Genomic DNA, 20,651 nt, shown 5'->3' on the forward strand with positions numbered 1-20,651 from the left:
ACCGTGCTTCGGACGCTGAGATATTTCGCTTGCAATAGGCAGAGGGCACCTTTTCCCAAAAAGGGCTTAGGCATCCAGCAGGCCTTTTTTGCAGGTACCTTAGGCTAAAATGGGTTAAGTATGCTCACAAACTTCTCAGAGAGTACGTACTCAAAGAGTAAGTTCTCAGATAGTAAGTTCTCAACATCTGGATAGCGTGAGTATAACTCTCTGGTAATTAGCCATTTGTTTTTGTGAGGCGAGGAAATGAACGAAGACCCGCAGTACAGTATCAGCAGGCCAAAAACACAGCTCATTTGACATAACATTTGACATAAAACTGAAATGTGGCTATTTATATATATATAAAAAATGACAGGTCTCTAGCTACAGTATGGACGTGATGTTGGATGGTCCTGTTTTTTTTAACATATGCTGAAATGATAAACGTGTTGTTCTCGGGACTCATTGTGTTGTTGGTGATGTGTGCGTATGTGAGTGAGTGAGTGTGTGTGTGTGTGTGTGTGTGTGTGTGTGTGTGTGTGTGTGTGTGTGTGTGTGTGTGTGTGTGTGTGTGTGTGTGTGTGTGTGTGTGTGTGTGTGTGTGTGTGTGTGTGTGTGTGTTTGGGGGGGGGGGGGTCATCCGTATTGGTCTCACAGGGTTCTTGTCAGCAACCGAGGTGTGGATTCTTTCCACTGGTGTGATTAAATGCTTTATTGGACAGCATACCTTGCCGACATCTGCTTCCTCTTGCCTTGGAAAAGGCTTGCCGTGCGCAGTGCGGACCACAGCACATTGTTCGCTTAAACACTTCAGGAAGGAATCGAAGAAAGACGAGAGCATGAAATGGTATGGTGGTTGGTTGTTGCGGGGGACTGAAGACGAGCAAGAGTTAAGATGTGGCAGGACATGATTTTGGGGGGGGATCTATTTACCCTTGTGTGCAGTCAGCCGGACAACCAGCTACCTTGGCATCTCTGCGGCCGGTGGACTATTGAAGAGTCTCACACACACACACACACCTCTCCCTCTGTGTTGGTCAGTCATCTGGACATTCCCACCTAACCCCCTCACTCCAGGTATGAGGAGATGAGGATGCTCTCTATGAGCTTTACGCTCTCTGGCCCAGCCGTGGCTCAATCGTCTGGGTATTCAACTGCTTCACCGGCGACCCAGGTTCGACTCCCGCCCGAGGTCATATGCCTGTCATATGCCTGTCTCTCCACTACTGTCCTGTCATAATAAAGGCATAAAAGCCCCAAAAATATTTAAAAAAAAAGATTTTTATGATTTCTGAAATGCTTTCTTTTACAGTATCGAAATACACCTGGAAAGGGAGGGCCACCTCTTGGCTCTATGCAGTAAATCTAACTGCATTAGGAGTGATTACGTAGGCACCAAAGTTACTCTAAAGTAGAGTAAAGTAGAGTACTCTAAAGTAGAGCAAAGTTATTCTATTCCAACTCACACCTGCTGTAGTGTGGGCATTCAAGTGTATGCTAAGTGGGCAAGGATGGAATGGCTCCTTGAAGACAGAGATGCCTATGCTTGGTTCAGAAAGGGAGAGAGAGAGAGAGCACTGCCACAAATTTGATCCAACCAGCTTGAAGCGGTGCTGAATCGGGCACTCAAGACAGGTGGTTGGCTTATTCAGTAAAGTCAATTTCAGTGTAAAGGAAATGTAGCAGGAAGAAGTTTATGCTTTCCGAACCCGGGACTGACACCTCTGCCTGAGGGGAAAGGGGAGGGGAGAGGGCAAAGGGCAGCATATTTGGATTCAAATCTCTTGTTGGGGGCTCAGGGATCAGACATTGGAGTCGACAGAGTTGTTACAAATGGTACAGAGCGGAGCCGGAGCTACACATAACAGGCTCCCTAAAGGCCTCCTCTCCTCGCCTTGCTTTCCAGACTCCACTCAGCACAGGCCCCATCTTTTACACTCCTCCTGCCTTAATTACAGCCAGATGTGGCCCTGCCGTGGCCAACCGGTAGGGCACTCGACTACCACGCGGCTGACCCGGGTTCGATTCCCGGCCCGGGTCCTTTGCCGGCCCTTCCCCGTCTCTCTCTCCCAACTCGCTTCCTGTCACCACCTTCACTGTCCTATCATTAATAAAGTCAAAAAGAAAAAAAAAAGAGATATCTTTAATTACAGCCAGATGTGTCTTTTTCTCCCCTTTTGCCTTAGCTCCCGTGCTAGCTAGCCTAAAACTCTATGTTATCTTAATTGTCACTGTTTCACGGGTTGTTGCTTTTTTAGGGGGAAAAAATGTCTGAATCACACCAAAGACAACAACTTCAGTCCAATAAAGGAGACATGAGAGGAGGCTGGGGTAATGGATACGACTGAGATGGGATGGAAGGCATGGGGATAGGGATGGGGATAGGCATGGGGATGGGGAGGGTTTTGTGGTCCCTGTCCCCACACTGGAGCCTGTGTTCAGTGTTCAGAGAGACGTGGGGAGACTCTGAGACGCTCCGCATGCCCTGTGGCTAACTCGCTCCCCCCAACCCCCCCTCAAAAAAGGAAAAACGAAAAAGTGGTGCTGCTGTTACTGCTACTCCTGCTGCTCAGCACTGGTGTGAAGTGTTATGGGATATATTAAGGACATGAGCCAACAACGAACGCTCTGCTACTGCTAACAAACCCCTTGTCCAGAGTACTACACACATAAGCTCTCTCTGTCTCTCTCTATAACACGCATGCACGCACACACACACACACACACACACACACACACACACACACAGGCATGCGCGCACACACACACACAAACACAAACACACACACAAACACACACACACACACACACACACACACACACACACACACACACACACACACACACACACACACACACACACACACACACACACACAAGACAAACACACACACACACACACACGACAAACACACACACGGATACCCACACAGGCATACTCACACACAGGGATACCCACACGGATATACACACCTAGACAAGCTGCCCAGTGGATTAACTGTAGCATGGAAAGTAAAAAGCAGAGTAAACACGAGTTATTCTGACTGAAGCCTTTGACAGTTCTAAAATATCTAGTGATATTTAAAATAACTCACACCATGATGAACTCACCACATCATACTTTTCACTCCTTTGCATTCTATTGCACTTGCATTTGATTGAAAACGACTACTGTGCATGAAAAATAACGAAGTCCAGGACATTGAGGACAGTGGGCAGGTACTCTAGGTTCAGTGCCAATTTGAAGGTTTAGATGTGTTAGAGAAAAAGACTGTGTGTGTGTGTGTGTGTGTGTGTGTGTGTGTGTGTGTGTGTGTGTGTGTGTGTGTGTGTGTGTGTGTGTGTGTGTGTGTGTGTGTGCCTGTGTGTACATGTGCCTATGTCCAAACCTATACATTCCTATGGCTATGGGCAAATTAGCCTAAATCGCAGAGACTTTGCCCAAAAACAGCTCAGACATTGTCTTGCCGTCCGGCAGCATTAGGAGAAGACGACCAAGAAAATGTGACACAAAAAAACCTGAACTCTGATGGCCCTCCGAGCAGCAGGAGTCCTTTCCCTCCCTCACAAAAATCCTATTCATTTTTCTAAGGGACAGAATTAGACATGGCTATCTCAACTGAAAGATGGGTGTACAGCTCTTTCTCTACGCCACAGCCCTCTTTTTTTCTCTCTTCTGTCCTCCACAGAAAATTATGCAGAGCGAGATAGAAGAGAGAGGGTTTTTTTTTGTCATTATTGAGTGTGAGAATCCCTCTTTTTAGTACTCAGTCTCCCTGAAAGGCGAAAAATATAACAAAACAAACAAAACAAAAGGCTCATCTCAAATGCGAGACAAAAAAAGTCAGGCCCCTCTCTGAAAAAAAGGGAGCTTCAGAGAAACGCTGGCATGACAGAGATGCGATGAAAAATTCACTCTGCCTGCCACTGGGATACTAAAATGGATTTCACACACTTTTCCCCCCCCGTCACCCCGGGCCTGGATAAACAAAGACTTGGGAGAGTGATAAAGTTACAAGCAAATAGTCATGCTTTCCACAAACAAAAACGCAATATGGTTGACCGCTTAATAAGCCGTTTAATCACATTAGCTGTTTTTCAGCAACCATTTTGAGAGTGGAATTTGAGTAAGTACTATCTCAAAAACAAGCAATGATGATCCCTGTTTTCTTTGCCGTACCCATCCTAGCACTCTACTCATCCACAATATGTTTACTCTCATGGATTAAAACAACAACATACAATGTTCTATTCAATTTCAAGAATGTCATGCGGAGAACCCTTTAGGTTGAGGGAAACAACAGACCTTTTTAACAACAGACCAAGAACCATCTGCAAAAAAACTTTCTAGTCTTCCAAGTTCTCACCTGGCATATTTTACCAATTAAGAAAGTTCTCTCTTGTTTGGTTTCTACTGCTGCTGGTGGTGGTGGGGCTTTTGAAATATCATAGTGTTTCCCTGACGGGTTTGGCCATTGCTTCTGACAGCCAGCCCGGCTAAGGCTAAACAAACGATATTATCTTTTTATCTGCCGTTCGGCGCAGAGGGGGCCAAGAACAGCGTCTTCCTTAATTCATACAGAATGCTGTCTGCACACAACTGCTTTTCCACCACCACCACTCCCACCATAGCTGCATTCCGTGCCTTTCCTTCCATTTCCCATCAGGACTTTCTTTTCCTCCTCTTCACTCTATTTTTTTGAGGGGGGATTGGAGGACAAAGTGTGATACGTGCTGCCCTTTAGCACACAGAACAGATATTGCCAGGTCTGGAGGTCGTGCTGCCCTTTACGACACAGAACAGATAGAGCCAGGTCTGGAGGTCTTGAGGTCTAAACGACGAGAGAAGTAACTAATGAGTGTTGGTTGCATCATCGTCTGGGCTGGGGCCTTGAGCCTGCTTGGCCTGCTGGAAGTTACTAAATAAAAACCAGCCCCATACTAACATGGTGTTGTTGTGTGATTACTGTTTGTGTGGAGTGGAGTGTGCATCAGTTTTGGGTAGATGCGCTTTTGGCAGTGAGAGAGGGCAGCGGTACATTTCTCGAAACCAAAGTTGCTTACTAGTTACTACATTAGCTACTTTGTTGTTTTCAATGCATTTTTGAACTACAGAAGTTGCTAACAGGCTAACAACTTCTCTTTTGAGAAATGCACCCCAGAGCAGTCGCTTGCACTTGGTTTCCTCAATTACTCCTAATCTAATTTAGCCGCTTGTCAAGCACTATGCATTATTACACAGAGAGGTTGATTGTGCCAACTACTGGAAGACGACATGCTTTGTAAAAAAAAAAAACTCCCCCTTAAAATAAGCCAAAGTATTGGAGCAAGTTTTTTGGCAGCTGGGGTAGAGGTGCACTGCTTCCCTCTACGGAAAAAGTGGCTTGCAGTTGTTGAGTTCCACAGATGTGTGGCTGGAAAGGCTGAAGGGAGGTTCAAGTGAGGCCCCGTTTTGACCACAACAGCAGCAGCAGCAGCAGCAGCAGCTCAGTGTAAGGTGGGTGGCTGAAAGCGCATGTTGCAGGAGTAAAAATCTTCAGATTTTTCTTTTGTTTTAGGCAGAGCCCTTCCTCAGCGTGTAATGGCGATTGCCCGAAACGTTCGTAGGCGAATAAATAGAAGAAAAATCTGAAGAGTGCTGTCCTTCGCTTCATTTACTCATCTATGCTTCATGTGGGATTCAGCACCCAGTTAAGAACTGTATTAATTTTTAGGCGACAGTGTGAGCGCGTCTCCTCCACTTTGCAGGGGTAAAAATCCCAGGCTAGGGTAAATCATCATGGCCCTGACGTGGCCTAACGGTAGGGCACTGGGCTACTACGTCGGCGACCTGGGTTCAATTCTGGCCCGGGTCATTTCCCAATCCTTCCCCGTCTCTCTCTCTCTCCACTCATTTCCGGTCTCTCCTCCACTGTCCTGTCAAAATAAAGGCGAAAAGCCCTAAAATAAAAATATGTATATAGTGTACATCACTGCCACCACTTAATACTGTATTTCGCTGCCATGTTCTGTCAAGAAGAAACCCTGCTATGGCTTTGGCCTCCTCTTTGCCTAATTACTCCAACAACCAGAGCCTTCGCGAACCTTGCTGCCGGATTGGCAGGCCAAATAAGTTGGGCCAAATCGCTTTACTGTGGCTCTGTCGTTAAAAGCTAACCACAATTCCACTTCCTGTTAACATAAACGGAAAGCGTAAGGGGCGGTGGTATGGTAGTAACCATGTTGCAGCTGGTACCGGTTCTCCCTCTTCCCGCTGCACTGGCTTTCTTAGTGCAAGTCGTTTGGTCCCCCCGCACCGATCCCTAGGGGTCCCCTTTGTGGCAGCGCAGCTGGGCCAGAGGAGGCCTCCTCGCTTTCACTCCTACACTGGCCCCTCTCTGACACGCTGCAATGAAACCTCACCCAGCCTGAACTAGTGACTCCCAGTCCCAAGAGCAGTTGACAAGTCTGGGGGCCAGCCCTGTTGCACACTGCACTGCGACTGAGACACACAAGGGCCAGCCAGGCCTGCAGGCAGGCAGATCAAAGGAAAACTGAGCAATGCAAGCGCTGTCAGCTTGTTACAAATACAACGCCACCACTATTATGAACTACTGTGAGACAGTGTCACGGGCACGCAGAATGCAATTCACAGCATACGAAAAGAAACTCAATCCAAAACTAAAGCACAGGTGCAAATTCTAAATATGAAGTTCTCAAAGTTTATACGCAATGAAAATATAACAATAATGGCAGCACCAACTCTGCAAAAATGGCACTACAGTAGATACTCTACATGAACTTTGAACTGCACTGCTTGGCGGTGTGGTTTATTACAGACGTTAACCACCCTTGTGTGACAGAATGTGCTAACCCAGTTGTGAAAGTTAATGATGGGGGGCACTTCACATAAAACAAAAATCACATGCATTTTATAATTGTTGTGGCCTATGTGCACCAGTTTTTTTCAGAATGTTCCACAGCTGGCTGAGGAGACTGAGCAGAAGTCGTTTATCCTATTTCAGCCGTAAACAAGCTGATATCAACATCCTGTCTGACAGACCGACTGACTGATGATGCCTTGGACAACTGTGCGGATGGACATTCTCAACCAAACCCACTTACATAACCAGAGCCAATGAGCATTAAGCAAGACGCCATACTCAGACCGAATCAGTAGACCAAATCATTAATACCCTTAAAAAGCGCTTTGCGAATCACACTATGGTCAAAAAGAATAGAGGTAAGGGAAACACAAAGACACACACACACACACAAAACGACTGCGCCGGTCCTTCCTATGTAAAATATGGGCAAGCCATTGAGAGTGCAGGGGTGTCTGGAGAGCATCAGTCACAATAAATCTCCCTCACCACATCACACCACACCACCAGCAGGGATACCGACAGGGAGGACAAAAGGGTCAGTTGTCCCGGGCCCAAGGATAAAGGGGGCCCAGAACTGGTTCCTCATTACATTATAAGTATTGGGTGGGGGGCCCTTTCAGATTACTCTGTCCCGGGCCCAGCAAAAGCTGTCAGAGGCCTTGCCACCAGCCACTCTCTCTTTAAACAGGAACACAGGCCTCTGAACGCAGCGCGGCGGGTCTGCCAACTGCCTGCTGAGTAGCAGGCCAACAGGTAATTACATTTACATAGCAGCACCAGCAGCCGCTACAGTACTGTAACAGGGGCAGCAACAGCAACGGGTGCTGACAGGGGGGGGCAAAGGGGACAGTTGTACCGGGCCAAGAGACAGAGGGGGCCCAAAATTGGGTCCTCATTATTTTCTATCTATTGGACTGGGGGAGGGCCCTTTCAGATGACTTTGTCTTGGGCGCATCCAAAGCTGTCAGCGGCCCTGGCAGCAGCAGCGACGGCAGCAGCAGCAGGAGCAGGCCCTTCGCGAGCACAAGGCAAATAAATAAATACCCAAAAAAAAAAATGAAAAACGGAAGCGCTGCGTGGATCCAGATCTTTTGACACGGGTGCTCTAACAGTGTGTGGATAAAGTTTGACATCAAAAAATTGAAGAGCAGGAAACTGTGGCACTCCGTTTTCTTATTTTTTAATAGTACAACGGCAAATAGACTGCCCGACGCGTTTCGACACAACGTCTTTGTCAGGGACAAAGACACCCTGACAAAGACCTTGTGTCGAAACGTGTCGGGCAGTCTATTTGCCGTTGTACTATTAAAAAATAAGAAAACGGAGTGCCACAGTTTCCTGCTCTTCAATTTTTTGAAATAAATACCCAAATAAGGTCACTGTGGCAACAGAGAAAGGGGAAAAATGTACTGCTGGACGGTGCACTGTGCACAGACCGGTGGTGAAACTTAAGATGGCTGAGCAGAGAGAAAAGAAAAGAAAAGAAAAGAAAAGAAAGAACGAATGAAAGAAAAGGAAAGACGGGAAAAGAAACAAGAAAAGCGAGAGGGAAATGAAACAACGGAAAAAAGGGAGACAGGGAGAGGACAGACTCAATTGGTGGGAAAACACAGGAGACAAACGTTCATTCGAGCAGTCATCCCGTTGTCTGTAAATGTCAGAAACAATGGTGAGGAGCTCCTTCAGGGCTCGCCTGGCCCATATGGGACGCATTGCTGTGCTGCGCTACGCTGTGCTGCGCTACGCTGAGCGGCAGATAGAACAGGAGACTCACTCGCTCACTCACTCACTCGGCAGCAGCAGGCGACTCCTCACCACAAACGCACGGCTGCGGAAAGAGGGGTAGCCGCGGCAGAGATCATGTTAATAAGCCACAAAACATCTCCAGAACAGCAGCGGCAGCAAGCTCAAGGCACCCCCTCCACCCTCACCCCCACCTCCACCCCCACCTCCAACTCTTTCCCCAGACGACACCCGTACACCCCCACCCCAAACTCTGCTGTGACCCTCTACTACTACTCTACGCCTTTCTTTCCTATCCCCAGCCGGGCGGTACTCCCTCTCCCCATCCACCTCTCTCCTCTCTCCTCCTCTCCTCTCCCTCACTGGGAGACTACTGACAGATGTGGGACAGCGGCAGCACTTCAAAGAGGAAATGAGACACATTGTCATGTGGAGCAGGGGCTCAAAGAAGACAAGCGAGAGAGAGAGAGAGAGTGTGTGTGTGTGTGTGTTTATGATTGAGAGCGCATGCGTGTGTGTGTATGTGTGGGTGTGTGTGTCTTGCATACAGGTAGGGGTGTGTGTGTGTGTGTGTGTGTGTGTGTGTGTGTGTGTGTGTGTGTGTGTGTGTGTGTGTGTGTGTGTGTGTGTGTGTGTGTGTGTGTGTGTGGAGGGGTTGCGGCACTGTGACAGAGACAGAGACAGTAGAGAGAGAGAACAGACACACCTCAGGTCCACTTGGGTTCTGGAGGGATCAGGCCCCTTCACAAACATCTAAGCGGTGCGGTGCGGCGATGGGGTTCGTATCACGTCTCTGTCTCCGTCAGGGGGGGACGCCGTGTTCCAATGCAAAGGTGGGGTTACAGGGGGGAGCAGCCAGCATTAGGAGGAGCAGACCAATTTAAGAGACCAGGAGTTGCTGGCGTTAGCAAAGTTGCTTGTGACCACCCACCCACCGCCGGGGTGAAAATTTCCATTGTTATTTCCAAAAGTGTGTATGCATACGCCGGCCGCACAGCCCATTTCAGAGGTGCTAGCGTGGGGAGGAACTGGAAGGGGGTTGATGATGAGTTTTTAAGGTGCGTCAGAGGCCGAGGAGAGGGATGGGAAACGATTCTCCATCTACACAGTATATAAACAGACCTCTAATGGTTCCCATCCAAATGGGCTGGCTGGCTGGCTGGTTGCATTTTAATGCACCTTTTCCCTTCCCCTTTGCACTGATGGGGAAAAAAATTAACACGCAACGCTGCTATGGAGCTTTCTCCTCTGACTCTCACACGAAATGGCTGCTCCTGCTCCTTGGTACGGGCCTTTCAATTCAAAACTTGTCGTTTTGCTTTTGTGTGAAATCATTCCAGGCCGCATTATGAAGTGAAATAGAGGGAATGCTTGGACACGAAGCTCTGGCCAGAGATGATGGAAAAACTAGCGCAAAACAGGTGTTTTACATTCGCTCCAAATAAACGTCAAAAAAGCCTGCATATCCTCGGATTATGGAAAACATCAAAAAGATTTTTTTGTAGACGCAACTATGACAAAAAGTAGCCAGACAAACGACAACAAAACACTGTTCTCTGAACTGATTTAGCGCTAAGAAAGACGTCTGGGTGGATAGGAGCTTTAGCTCTATGCTAACTCCCTCTTATTCACTGAATTACCCACTTCCACAATGAGAATTACGTGGAAGTGAAACTCGATATGGCTTAAAAAGGGAAATTCTAGAGGTAGCTGAACTCTTAAAATATGCTGACTAGAGGTGCTCCGATTGCTCGGCAGCCGATCATGACCGGCCGATAATGGCCAAAAATAGCCTGATCGGTGATCGGAAAAACATGCCGATCAAAAAACCGATCCAGAGATATTAAATTCCTCACGCAACCATTTTGCCTTTACACCTGGCGCTGCCTGCATGTAGCCTAGGTGCTGGCTCTGCACAGCTGCTGCACCAAAATAAGGCATCTTTACCTGTCTTTAACTTTTTGGAATTCCTTCCTTCATTTTCACCATTTATAATCATATAATCTGCATCAACAATGATCTGATTTTCCGATCCATGCGCCGTTTACATGACTTGTAATTTGAGAATGACGTGTCAGTCTCGCCATGTTCGCTATTTTGAGTTACAGCCTGTCAGCACGCAACAACTAAACGTTTCCAAAACAATCATCAACGGTATTGTTTTTAAAGTTGTAGCCTAATGGACAGTCAGGTCATTAGTTTGTAGTCGCTGCAACACCAAACAGAGGGAGAGTGGACGGTGTGAAACTCAATGAGTCTGTGCAGGGAATTCTACAATCTATGACAGTGTTACAGAGAAAGAGCTTTCCTCGCAGACACGCTGTGTTGTGCGTGTTGCCTGTTCTTTCAAGGGAAGTTTTTTTTCTTGTTTTGTGTAGGCCTATGTAGAATCTCAAGTTTTTCAGTCACAATGTAATTTGCGATAGACTACTTCTCGCCAGTTAGCCATTTTGCGTTATAACCTGTGTAGTTGCCTCGGCCAGCACGCGACAAGTTCACGTTGTCCGCACAAGCATGGCAACGTTATTGTTTTCAACGTTGTAATTGACAGTCAGTCGATTAGTTTGATAGTCTCCGAAACGCCAAACGGCGACAGGTGAGGGGAGAGGGAGAGAGCTCAGACTCAGAACGGTCGCGGAGCACTGCAGCTGTGGACAGTGAGTGACAGAGAGGGGAGGGGCTCTCCTCACGAGGCTGCTCATTTAAAGCGACAGGGTTTTTTTTATCGTATGCAGAAGACGACGAGAGACTGAGATCCAGGTGTCTGAGCTTCAATTCAATCTTAAATAGTTTAGTAATTATATGCAATGACTTATATATTGATGTAATGTTTCAGTTTCAATTCAATCTTAAATAGTTTAGTAATTATATGCAATAACTTATAAATTGATTAATACTGTAGACTTACTTGTAGGCTATATTACCAACACTAGTCTGAAAGAGCTGAAAGATAATAATAATAATAATAATAATAATAATAATAATAGCCTAATAATAATAATAATAATAATAATAATAATAATAGCGTAATAATAGGCCTACATTGTGAAAGCAACATGTGCAAATTAAGATTGATTGGTTTATGGGCAGAAATGGTATTCAATAAGGTTAATTAATAGGCTATTAAAAAAATAGGAAATAATTTCTGTGATCGGCAATGATCGGTGATCGGCAGATAAAGATTTTTGGTGATCGGTATCGGTGATCGGGCCAAAAAATGGTGATCGGAGCACCTCTAATGCTGACCTTCTGATGTCAAATAAAATCAGACATTGTGAAATTTTGCAAAATGTTGACACCGACCTGCTGACTTGCAAAGTCAGGTCGTCATTAAATGTGTATCAAAGCAGATCGTTATGGACGGACCAGACCAGGAGGCTGCTGAGTTTAAGAGATTAGGCAAATTTAGAGGCCAAATGACCATGTTGGTGTCTGCACATGAGAGGTGTGTGCATATGAGAGACAGAGCGAAAGACTGAGAAAAAAGAGGGACATGAAAGAAAGAAAGAAAGAAAGAAAGACAGAAAGAGAGAAAGAGAGAAAGAGAGAAAGACAGAAAGAGAGAAAGAGAGAAAGAGAGAAATAGAAAAGAACTGAGAGCCTCATCTTGATGATGTGGCCCTGACCGGTGAAGCCTGACCTCTGGGAGCTTTCAATCTCCTTTCCACAAATTTTCCGGCGACTTTATTGGGGCTCCCTTCCCCGAGCGTCACCCCCTTTGACTCTGACAGGCCTTGGACAAACCGCTAACGCCGAGACAAAGGGAGCCATCATTAGCATGGCTAATGTTGTAGAGCAGGCCCTTGTTGGGGAGAGAGTCCTGTGCAAATCAAGTTTCACGGCTGGAGCTGAACCACAATGCACCTTAGTCCGCTCAAGTGGCACTTGGAAGAGGACTGGAAAGAAGACTTTATTGATCCTTTTCACAAGTGCCCATTTCTTTTACTTTTTGTGTGTGAGTTGTTTTTTGAGAGAGAGAGAGAGAGAGAGAGAGAGAGAGAGACAGACAGACAGACAGACAGACAGACAGGCTGAGAGAAAAAAATAGCCTTGCGATTCTCTCTGAGAACTGCAATAGGCCATCAACTGTTTGGAAGATTGAGTGAGGAAGAAAACAAAACCTAAAAAAAGAAAAGCACAGCTTTGTTTTTCTTGTGCCATGTTCTCTTTATTTCTCCCCCTTCAGTAAAACATATCTGCCATTATGAGAGCCTGGTGAGGTAGTGTGTGGGTAGGCATGGTACAACGCCAAAAAAAAAAAACAGAGGAAAGTCACAAAAAGGCCTCAATGGTGAAAAGCACCAATCTCCATAATTGTCCGACAAAAGCTGGGGGCCTTTTTTTTCTCCTTCCCTTCTCCACTACGGCAGACGGCACATCAGTCAGAGGAGTTATCTTTAGTATCTCGGCAATGAGGGGGGGCAAAGGGAGAAGAGAAGAGGGGGTGTGGTGCCTCGGACCGGCGGCAAACATCAGAGGCTTTCGAGCCGCGGAGGGACAAAGTTATGGGGAAAGGGGGCGGGCACAGGGTATTAGAACTCCCTCTTCAAAAAAGAAGCAAAAACACACGAATGGAGCTGGCTGAAATAAAAGGCCACAACTCCCGTACTGTTTGAGGAGGGCAGAGAAAAGAAGGAGGAGGAGGGTGGAGTGAGGAGGAGGGAGGAGGGAGGAGGGAGGGCGGAGGGCGTTGGGGGGGGTGCCTTCCAATGCGAATGCCAATAACATAGACCTCCTTTTTGAGATGTGCGGGAGACCCAAGATGAAAGGAGACATTCCTGGAGTGAATTCAACCACCCCCACACACACTCTCACCCCCCCCCCCCCCCCCCAAAAAAACCTTTTGCTGCACATTTAAAAAGCTAGCAAAGGCTTCAGACTACGCCATTATTAGTCCAAAACTGCAGCACGCACAGTGCAACCCCCTCGGCAGAAAAAGCAGAGTATAACTAATGCGCAACAGGACCACAAAAACTCCAAAAAACTTTCATAGAGTCATATATACACTTGTACAACTGTATTAACTCAAATACAAGCATGTCTGGATACCATCATCTCGGAATGGAATCTGAACTCCAGTGGAGTTTTCCCTCCTTTGATGTGGCGCCACGATGATTCATTCAAGAAACCACAGACACCTCTGTTATCAACATTCATTTTGCTCTCTTTTTCATCTCGACATCTTCACAGTGGTTTTGGTGACAGACGCCATAACTCCCAGCTCTCTCTCTCTCTTCGTCTCTCTCTGTCTTTCTCTCAAGGGCCCCGGCCTGACGCATGGGAGCGAGGAGGGGTGCGAATAGCGCACCACAGAGTGCTCACCAAGCCGCCTCTCTGGAGAAAAAGGGGTGCAGGCTCTGCGCTTTTACAAACACCATAAAATAAACAATGGGGGAACGTCCACGGTTCCCCTGAATGCCAATTCAGCTTCAACAACAAGACGAAGGAGAAAGGAGCGGAGAAAAAAGTCCTTTCAGGCGGACCCTGTCACCAGCAGAGAAGGAGAGAGAGAAAAGAGGGGCGCGCAGAAGAGGCCAAGGGAGGAGGAGGAGGAGGAGGAGGAGGAGGAGGAGGGCTCAAAAAGCCTCCAGACCTCTATTTATAAGCATTCATCCAATGAAACAGCCACATTCCAAATGCTAGAAGGTGCTTTTGACAAAAAAAAAACAAGTCGTTTTTCCCCCTTCTGTCCTCTTTAAAGACCTGATTTCACATCGAGATTGAAAAAAAAAAATGAAACCTGAAAAACAACAAGTGAAACACTGACATGTTCTTGATGTTCTTTCATTCTTTCGCCCTTCAGTCAAAGGCATGTCATGAACAAACCAGGGGGAAAAAAATTTCGCACACAAAAAAAAGTCCAAAAACAAAGACTTTTGAGAGCAAGAAAGAAAGAAAGAAAGAAAGAAAGAAAGAAAAAAGTCATAATGGGGAATGGGAGTCAGCAGAGCAGCAGTCCAGGCCTCTAGCCATAGTAGACTATTAGCACTTCAAGCACTTTCTCCTCCATTCAGGCCCGCAGAGGAGAGGAGAGGAGAGGAGGGGCTGCTGAACCCCCAAGAAGGGACCGAGGAGCTTCATTAGGGAGAAGCAGAAGCACCCTTGTAAAAAAATGTTTTCTAAAAAGACTGAGGATGAGAGAGAATTAGAGAATAGAATGGGACGGCTTGGGTTGGGGGTGGGGTGGGGGGTCGTGGTTAAGGAGGAGTGGTAGCAGTAGCGGTGGTGGCGGTGGGCGGACACACTCATCAGATATGGCTGGGAACCTCCAGGAATGGGAAGCCACCGCTCAAATGGACATCTGGTGCAGTGCAGTGGTGTGCGTGTGCGTGTGTGTGTGTGTGTGCGTGCGTGCGTGTGTGTGTGTGTGTGTGTGTGTGTGTGTGTGTGTGTGTGTGTGTGTGTGTGCGCGTGCGTGCGTGTGTGTGTGTGTGGAGAGAGAGAGGGAGGATGGGAGGGGAGGGGAGAGGAGGTAGAAAAGAAGTCTGTAAGGGGCCAACCACTGCCATCATTATTCCCTCGCTATTGTAAGAGGCAGGGTGGAAGGGGATCAGGGGCCACCGATTAGGGCGCACTGGGAAAAAGGGCTTCCCCCAGGAGGTCAACTCGCAGATCAGAGGCAAGAGCACGCTCCTGTCCATACTGAAACACAGCATCTTGCTTTTCTTGTGGGAAAACCCAGTTACATCATTACGCCGTCAGAATTCTATTCACATGTCAGAAAGAGTTGTTGTTTCTCGATTCTTCATGGACACTGTTTTTCTATGCAAATTGCTCGACTGCACACAGAAGCATAAACGTTCCAACAGACCACTTTTAGATGGTCATACGTAGTCAGGTGCCTTTTTTTGTGAGCACAGCCTGTGGTCTATCAACAGAACTTTAAAATAAAGACAGAATGTACATACTGTTTATTCACCAAATTCCCTTCATTGTATTTGTGTATCACAATGACCAGATTATTGCCACTGTGGGCCTAATACAGTAATGGCCATTGAGGACTTGCATACATACAGTACATACGTAGGTAGAACATTGTACTCTTGACAGCTTTCATCTGAGACGGAGACCGATGTTACATCTCTGTTTGTCCCTTTCACCTCTCTCTGCAGGGAACCTAAGCTATGCTGTTACCAATGGCAGTGTTGCCTGTGAAAATCCTCTTTGACAACCAAAGAAAACAACTACATTCTGCAAAGCACCACTGAGAAGATGAGAAGGAGGCATCTGCCAAGACAGAGCCGGGCAGCCCACACTGACGCACACGTACGTAAGCCCCTGAAAGACCTCCACAAGTTCCCTTCCAAAGGCGCTGGTGGAGACATTAGAGGGGTTCTTTTTTGCACGTGAAGCATGGTGGAGTTCAGTCTCTCTCTGTCTGCCTCTCACTCTCTCTGTCTCTCTCTCTCTCTCTCTCTCGTCTGGAGCTCAATGCCTCAGCGGGAGCAACCTAATCTTCTCTCTAAATCTGCTCAGGCCTGCTTGGTGCGCCAGCTCCCGCTCGCTCCCAGGAAAAACTCAAGACCACTTCCTCTCTCTCCCGGGCCGCCACTGGGCTCACACCTCTTTCCTCACCCAGAATCCTACTCCTCTCTCCTGGGCCGCCACTGAGCTCGCTCCTCTTTCCTCACCCAGAATCCTACTCCTCTCTCCCGGGCCGCCACTGAGCTCGCTCCTCTTTCCTCACCTTGATACCTACTTCTCTCTCTTGAGCTGCTCAGCTCAGCTCCACTCCACTCCCTCCTCTTTCTGTCCTGACCCAGACTGTGGGTCTGCTTAGCAGAATAGGCCCATGTGCACCAGCACCACTGACCTTCAGCCAGTCAATGGTGTTTTGGCCTTCAGCGAGCAGCAATCATTGCCGTTTTGGCCTTTCTGACAAGGGCCCCTTTCCTTTCTGCTCTGCACATTGAGTGCCAGGTCCTTTTTCCCCTCTAAGGGAGGGATGGAGTTTCAGTCTGAAAGAGTTTGGCCCAGTGTGCTGTGTTGTGCTTGAAGGCCAGTTCCTGAGGCCAGGTTTCGGAGGCCCAGAGAAACACTCTCGGGTGCACGCCCTGGCTGAAATCGTGAAGTACGTGAAACCTGCATCCGTCCACCAGAGATGACTTGAGAATTCCTGACTCACAAGTAGAGAGACTGTTGGCGATCGCTCTTGGTCTAACAATGCGGCTCTAAGGTTTCTTCCCATTCCGTTTTCTCATTCTTTCACTACAGTGAGTCTGTGTGATGCAGAGGGAGATGGGGGAGGGGTGATATAGTAAGTAGCAGTTTGTGGTCTGAAGGATGAAGGATCTGGTATTTGTGTGGCACGATGAGACATTCACTAGAACCTTTTTAAGCTCTTTCCACGATGGCCCCAATAAACACTCAAGATTCTAAAGTTGGCACTCGGTGGCAAACTGGCAGGTGGCAGGCTTCAGAATGTTCCATAAACCAACTGCCAGGTCCACATTAGCCATACAGTAACTGACGATGGTGACTCAGAAAGCTATCGTACCGTCCAAGAAAAAGAGAAGTGAATGACAGTTCATATGGACTGAAAATGTTCATGGACATTTTTTCAAATCTTTCCATTTTCCATTTCCAACAGTGGGCAAGCAGCACCTCAACCCTGAGGGACCATCGATATTAGACTTTATCATTTAGGAAACTACTCGGCACCGATTCATCTTGCATCTGATACAGCAAGGACACACACACACACACACACGCACGCACGCACGCACGCACGCACGCACGCACGCACGCACGCACGCACGCACGCACGCACGCACGCACGCACGCACGCACGCACACACGCGCGCGTGAGAGAGTCACATGAGTGCTAGTGTCAGCGTGTGTAACGCTAGAAACCAGTCCCCACCCAAGGGAGTGTTGGCCCATGTGGGAGTGGGTGATCTGCTTGTGTTTACAGTATAGACTTTCAACACAAGACTGCAATTTAAGGACCAGCAGCCATGATAGTTAAAGCAAGCCAACACCCCCCTGACTGATCTCCAGTCATTTAGACAGCCTTCAAAAAAAGTGAATGTTGCAACAAAACCAACCAACCAAGGCCTGTTAGTTATAATGACAGAGGCCAGAGAGGAACCCTCTAAACTAAAGGAGAGAAAGTAACATGAGGTTAGAGAAAACAGGCCTCTTCCTGCTGGGCGAATATCAGAGCTGGACACATGGGAGGTGTTAAGTGGAGACAGCATTTCTCAACAGTCACAAGGCATGGCGGGCCGGGACAGCCACTGATAGGAGGTCTAGCTCTAGTGTGCTTGGCTCAGGTATTACAGAAAACATGTCTGGCATTCCTTTGCACCAGATAGCATCACATACGGGACGTCAGTTATCATCTCAGTTTAACCGCCACCTCAGCGTTATATCAGGACAGTGCCATAGACCGTGTACTTTTTTTTCCATTTGTTTCTTCCTTGAAGAGATTTCTATTTCACTCATATTTTGTTACTAAGGAACAATTCAATACCACTCCAAAATATATACTCATAGAAATGTTATAAAACTTGCTTTGAATACCATAATATATTTCTCGACACTGCAACTCTCAAGCCATGAAACAACACAGATAACGCCTTTGTGACAACGCTGCACCACACAGCATAACATGTCCTCGTAGTCAACCTACCGAACTCTGGTCACAACCTCAACACGAACAAAATTCTGTGCACCCCTGATATCTCTGGCGCACCCCAGGACCCCAGGTTAAGAACCACTGCTCTATCGTCACCTGACAACTACAACAAGGTATGAAAACACAGATAATGGCTTTGTGACCACGCAGCACCACACAGCAAAAAACATGTCCTCGTAGTCAACCTGTCCTCAACCGTCACCTGTCAACTACCACAACAAGGTATGAAAACACAACAGACTCACCTCAATTTTATCTGTCTTTGCATCACCCCAGTACAGCTTTCCTGCCGTGTAGTCAATGGCTAGACCATTGGGCCATCCCAACGAGGTGTTCAGGAGGATGAAGCGCTCGGTTCCGTCCAGGTTTGCACGTTCAATTTTGGGCTTCTCTCCCCAGTCCGTCCAGTACATGTAACTGTAAAAGGCAAAAAAAAAAATTGTGATGAGAACTTTAGTCAGTGGGAGTCTAAAAATAAAATTTGAATGAAGTTACACCAACTACTAGGCCTACTGTATATCAACCCAGTTACAGTTTTCACATCACTCTGTCATGTTGCCATTTGCGGGGTCACATATCCATTGAAATAATGAATGGTAACACTTAACTTGACACCGATGTCGTATATATGCCATGATAGAGTCATAACAGTGTCGTAACACTGTCATGCACATGTCATAAACATTATGTCAATGTCATAAACATTCATGACCATAAAACGTCTTACATTGACATCATTAAGTTGTCCATGACTGTGTCATGCCACTTTACTACCATAGTACCACACTACTAGTTGTAGTAATTAACAGTAATTGCCATTCTGATAACAGGGGACATGCGTAAACAGATTGATAAAGGACTTAATGGTGGTAATGTAGGTGTAATAATTGTGTTTAGCATGGAGCGGGCATCGCTCTTACTTAAATACTAAAAGGGTGTGTGAGGGTGCTGGCCCAAATGTTCAACTGAAAGTTTCAAAACAGGAGGCCACGCTTTGCATACATTGTATTTTTATTGCACAAATGTGTTGCCGCGGCCAATGTAGGTGTCATATGCACCCATGCGCTCTCTGGGTTTCAGTGCGACTTACCCGTTGACGGGGTCGAGGGCAATGGCCCGCGGCTCCTCCAGGTTCTCCGAGATCAGGATGCGGCGCGAGGTGCCGTTGAGACGCGTCACCTCGATGCGGTCCGTGCCGGTGTCGGTCCAGTACAGGTTGCGGGCCACCCAGTCCACGGCGATGCCGTCGGGGTGGTCGATCTCCACGGTGACCAGCGTCTGGGCCTCGCTGCCGTCAATGCGCGCCCGCCGGATGGCCTTGACGTCGTCGTCTGTCCAGTACACGTAGCCGTCCACGGGGTCGTAGTCGATGGCGATGGCGTGCCGAATGTCACTCACCTGCAGCGTGGAGTCGAAGAATTAGAGGTTTATTTTAACCCATTAAGACACGCCTTTATAAACTTGCTGTTACCAGAATGGTAATTACCAAGTCATAGTGCATCACTAAAGGCCCTGTGCTACGTCATAGTAGTGTAGTACTATGGTAGTTAACTTTCAATGACTATTACAGAATGCCACTGGAGGTAAGGCGTGGCATGAAGGGGATACACAGAAGTACATAAATGATAAATGTCCACAACACTGTTAATGCTCTCAGTTGTTTGCACTTGAAAGACTAAGGTCCGAAATGTCGTGCCATGTAACAACTGGGAGCATTAACAGTGTTGCGGACATTTATCTTTTACTTCAGTTGTTTTGCTTTGTCCAGCACTTGTGCCATTGATGTGTATGCATTCTCTGCTTTCTTATTTTAAACAGGACAGATTTTTTTTTTTTTTTAAGGCAATTATACAGTATAAGATTGTGGCCATATGTTGTTGACATGCAGCACAATAACTGTAAGGGCAAATTTGCTTATTAGAACAGTATTACACACAATTACAAACATTTAGGAAATGTTTTCGCACACCACAGTCGGTCGCTCATCCATAAACCATAAAAACTCCTTCAGTGTGAAGGGTGTTTTTTTAATATAAGTAAAAAACAAGGACAAGGACAGTGTATATTAAAATAAGATTTTTAAAAGGATAAATATCTGAGATCGTAGCCCTAATGTTGCTGACCTGCAGTACGATGTCTGTGAAGTCAGGCAGATCCAAGGAGATGCGACGCAGATCTGTACGGCGAGCCAACAGCAAGACTTCATCTGCTCCTGGAAGCAAAAAGGAAATGTGTGATTTTGGTACACTGGTACTAAGTTACTAAGGTACTAAGTATATGTCATACTCCACGAAGGCATGCATTAATGGTACTCCATATATTGGTAGAAGGTTATCAATATCTGGTTTCTAGAGATCAGTCCATACTGTAGAACCAATCCCATATAATACCTTATCAAGTCAAGTCAAGTCAGCTTTTAT

At 46.9% G+C, this 20,651-nt stretch overlaps 1 protein-coding gene across 2 annotated transcripts in view; it reads right to left on the bottom strand.

Moving 5' to 3' along the window:
* The window catches only part of lrp5 (low density lipoprotein receptor-related protein 5), a 90,967-nt gene that overhangs the window by 37,687 nt on the left and 32,629 nt on the right, over positions 1 to 20,651 (bottom strand). For both annotated transcript variants that reach the window (XM_063196972.1, XM_063196971.1), the window contains exons 7-9: positions 20,355 to 20,443; positions 19,322 to 19,629; positions 18,477 to 18,648 (exon numbers count right to left, since the gene is read on the bottom strand). In XM_063196972.1, the coding sequence (XP_063053042.1) occupies positions 18,477 to 18,648; positions 19,322 to 19,629; positions 20,355 to 20,443 (569 nt within the window). The remainder of the gene's footprint in view (positions 1 to 18,476; positions 18,649 to 19,321; positions 19,630 to 20,354; positions 20,444 to 20,651) is intronic.

Source organism: Engraulis encrasicolus, chromosome 4 (genome assembly GCF_034702125.1).
Source record: "Engraulis encrasicolus isolate BLACKSEA-1 chromosome 4, IST_EnEncr_1.0, whole genome shotgun sequence".
Lineage (NCBI taxonomy): Eukaryota > Metazoa > Chordata > Actinopteri > Clupeiformes > Engraulidae > Engraulis > Engraulis encrasicolus.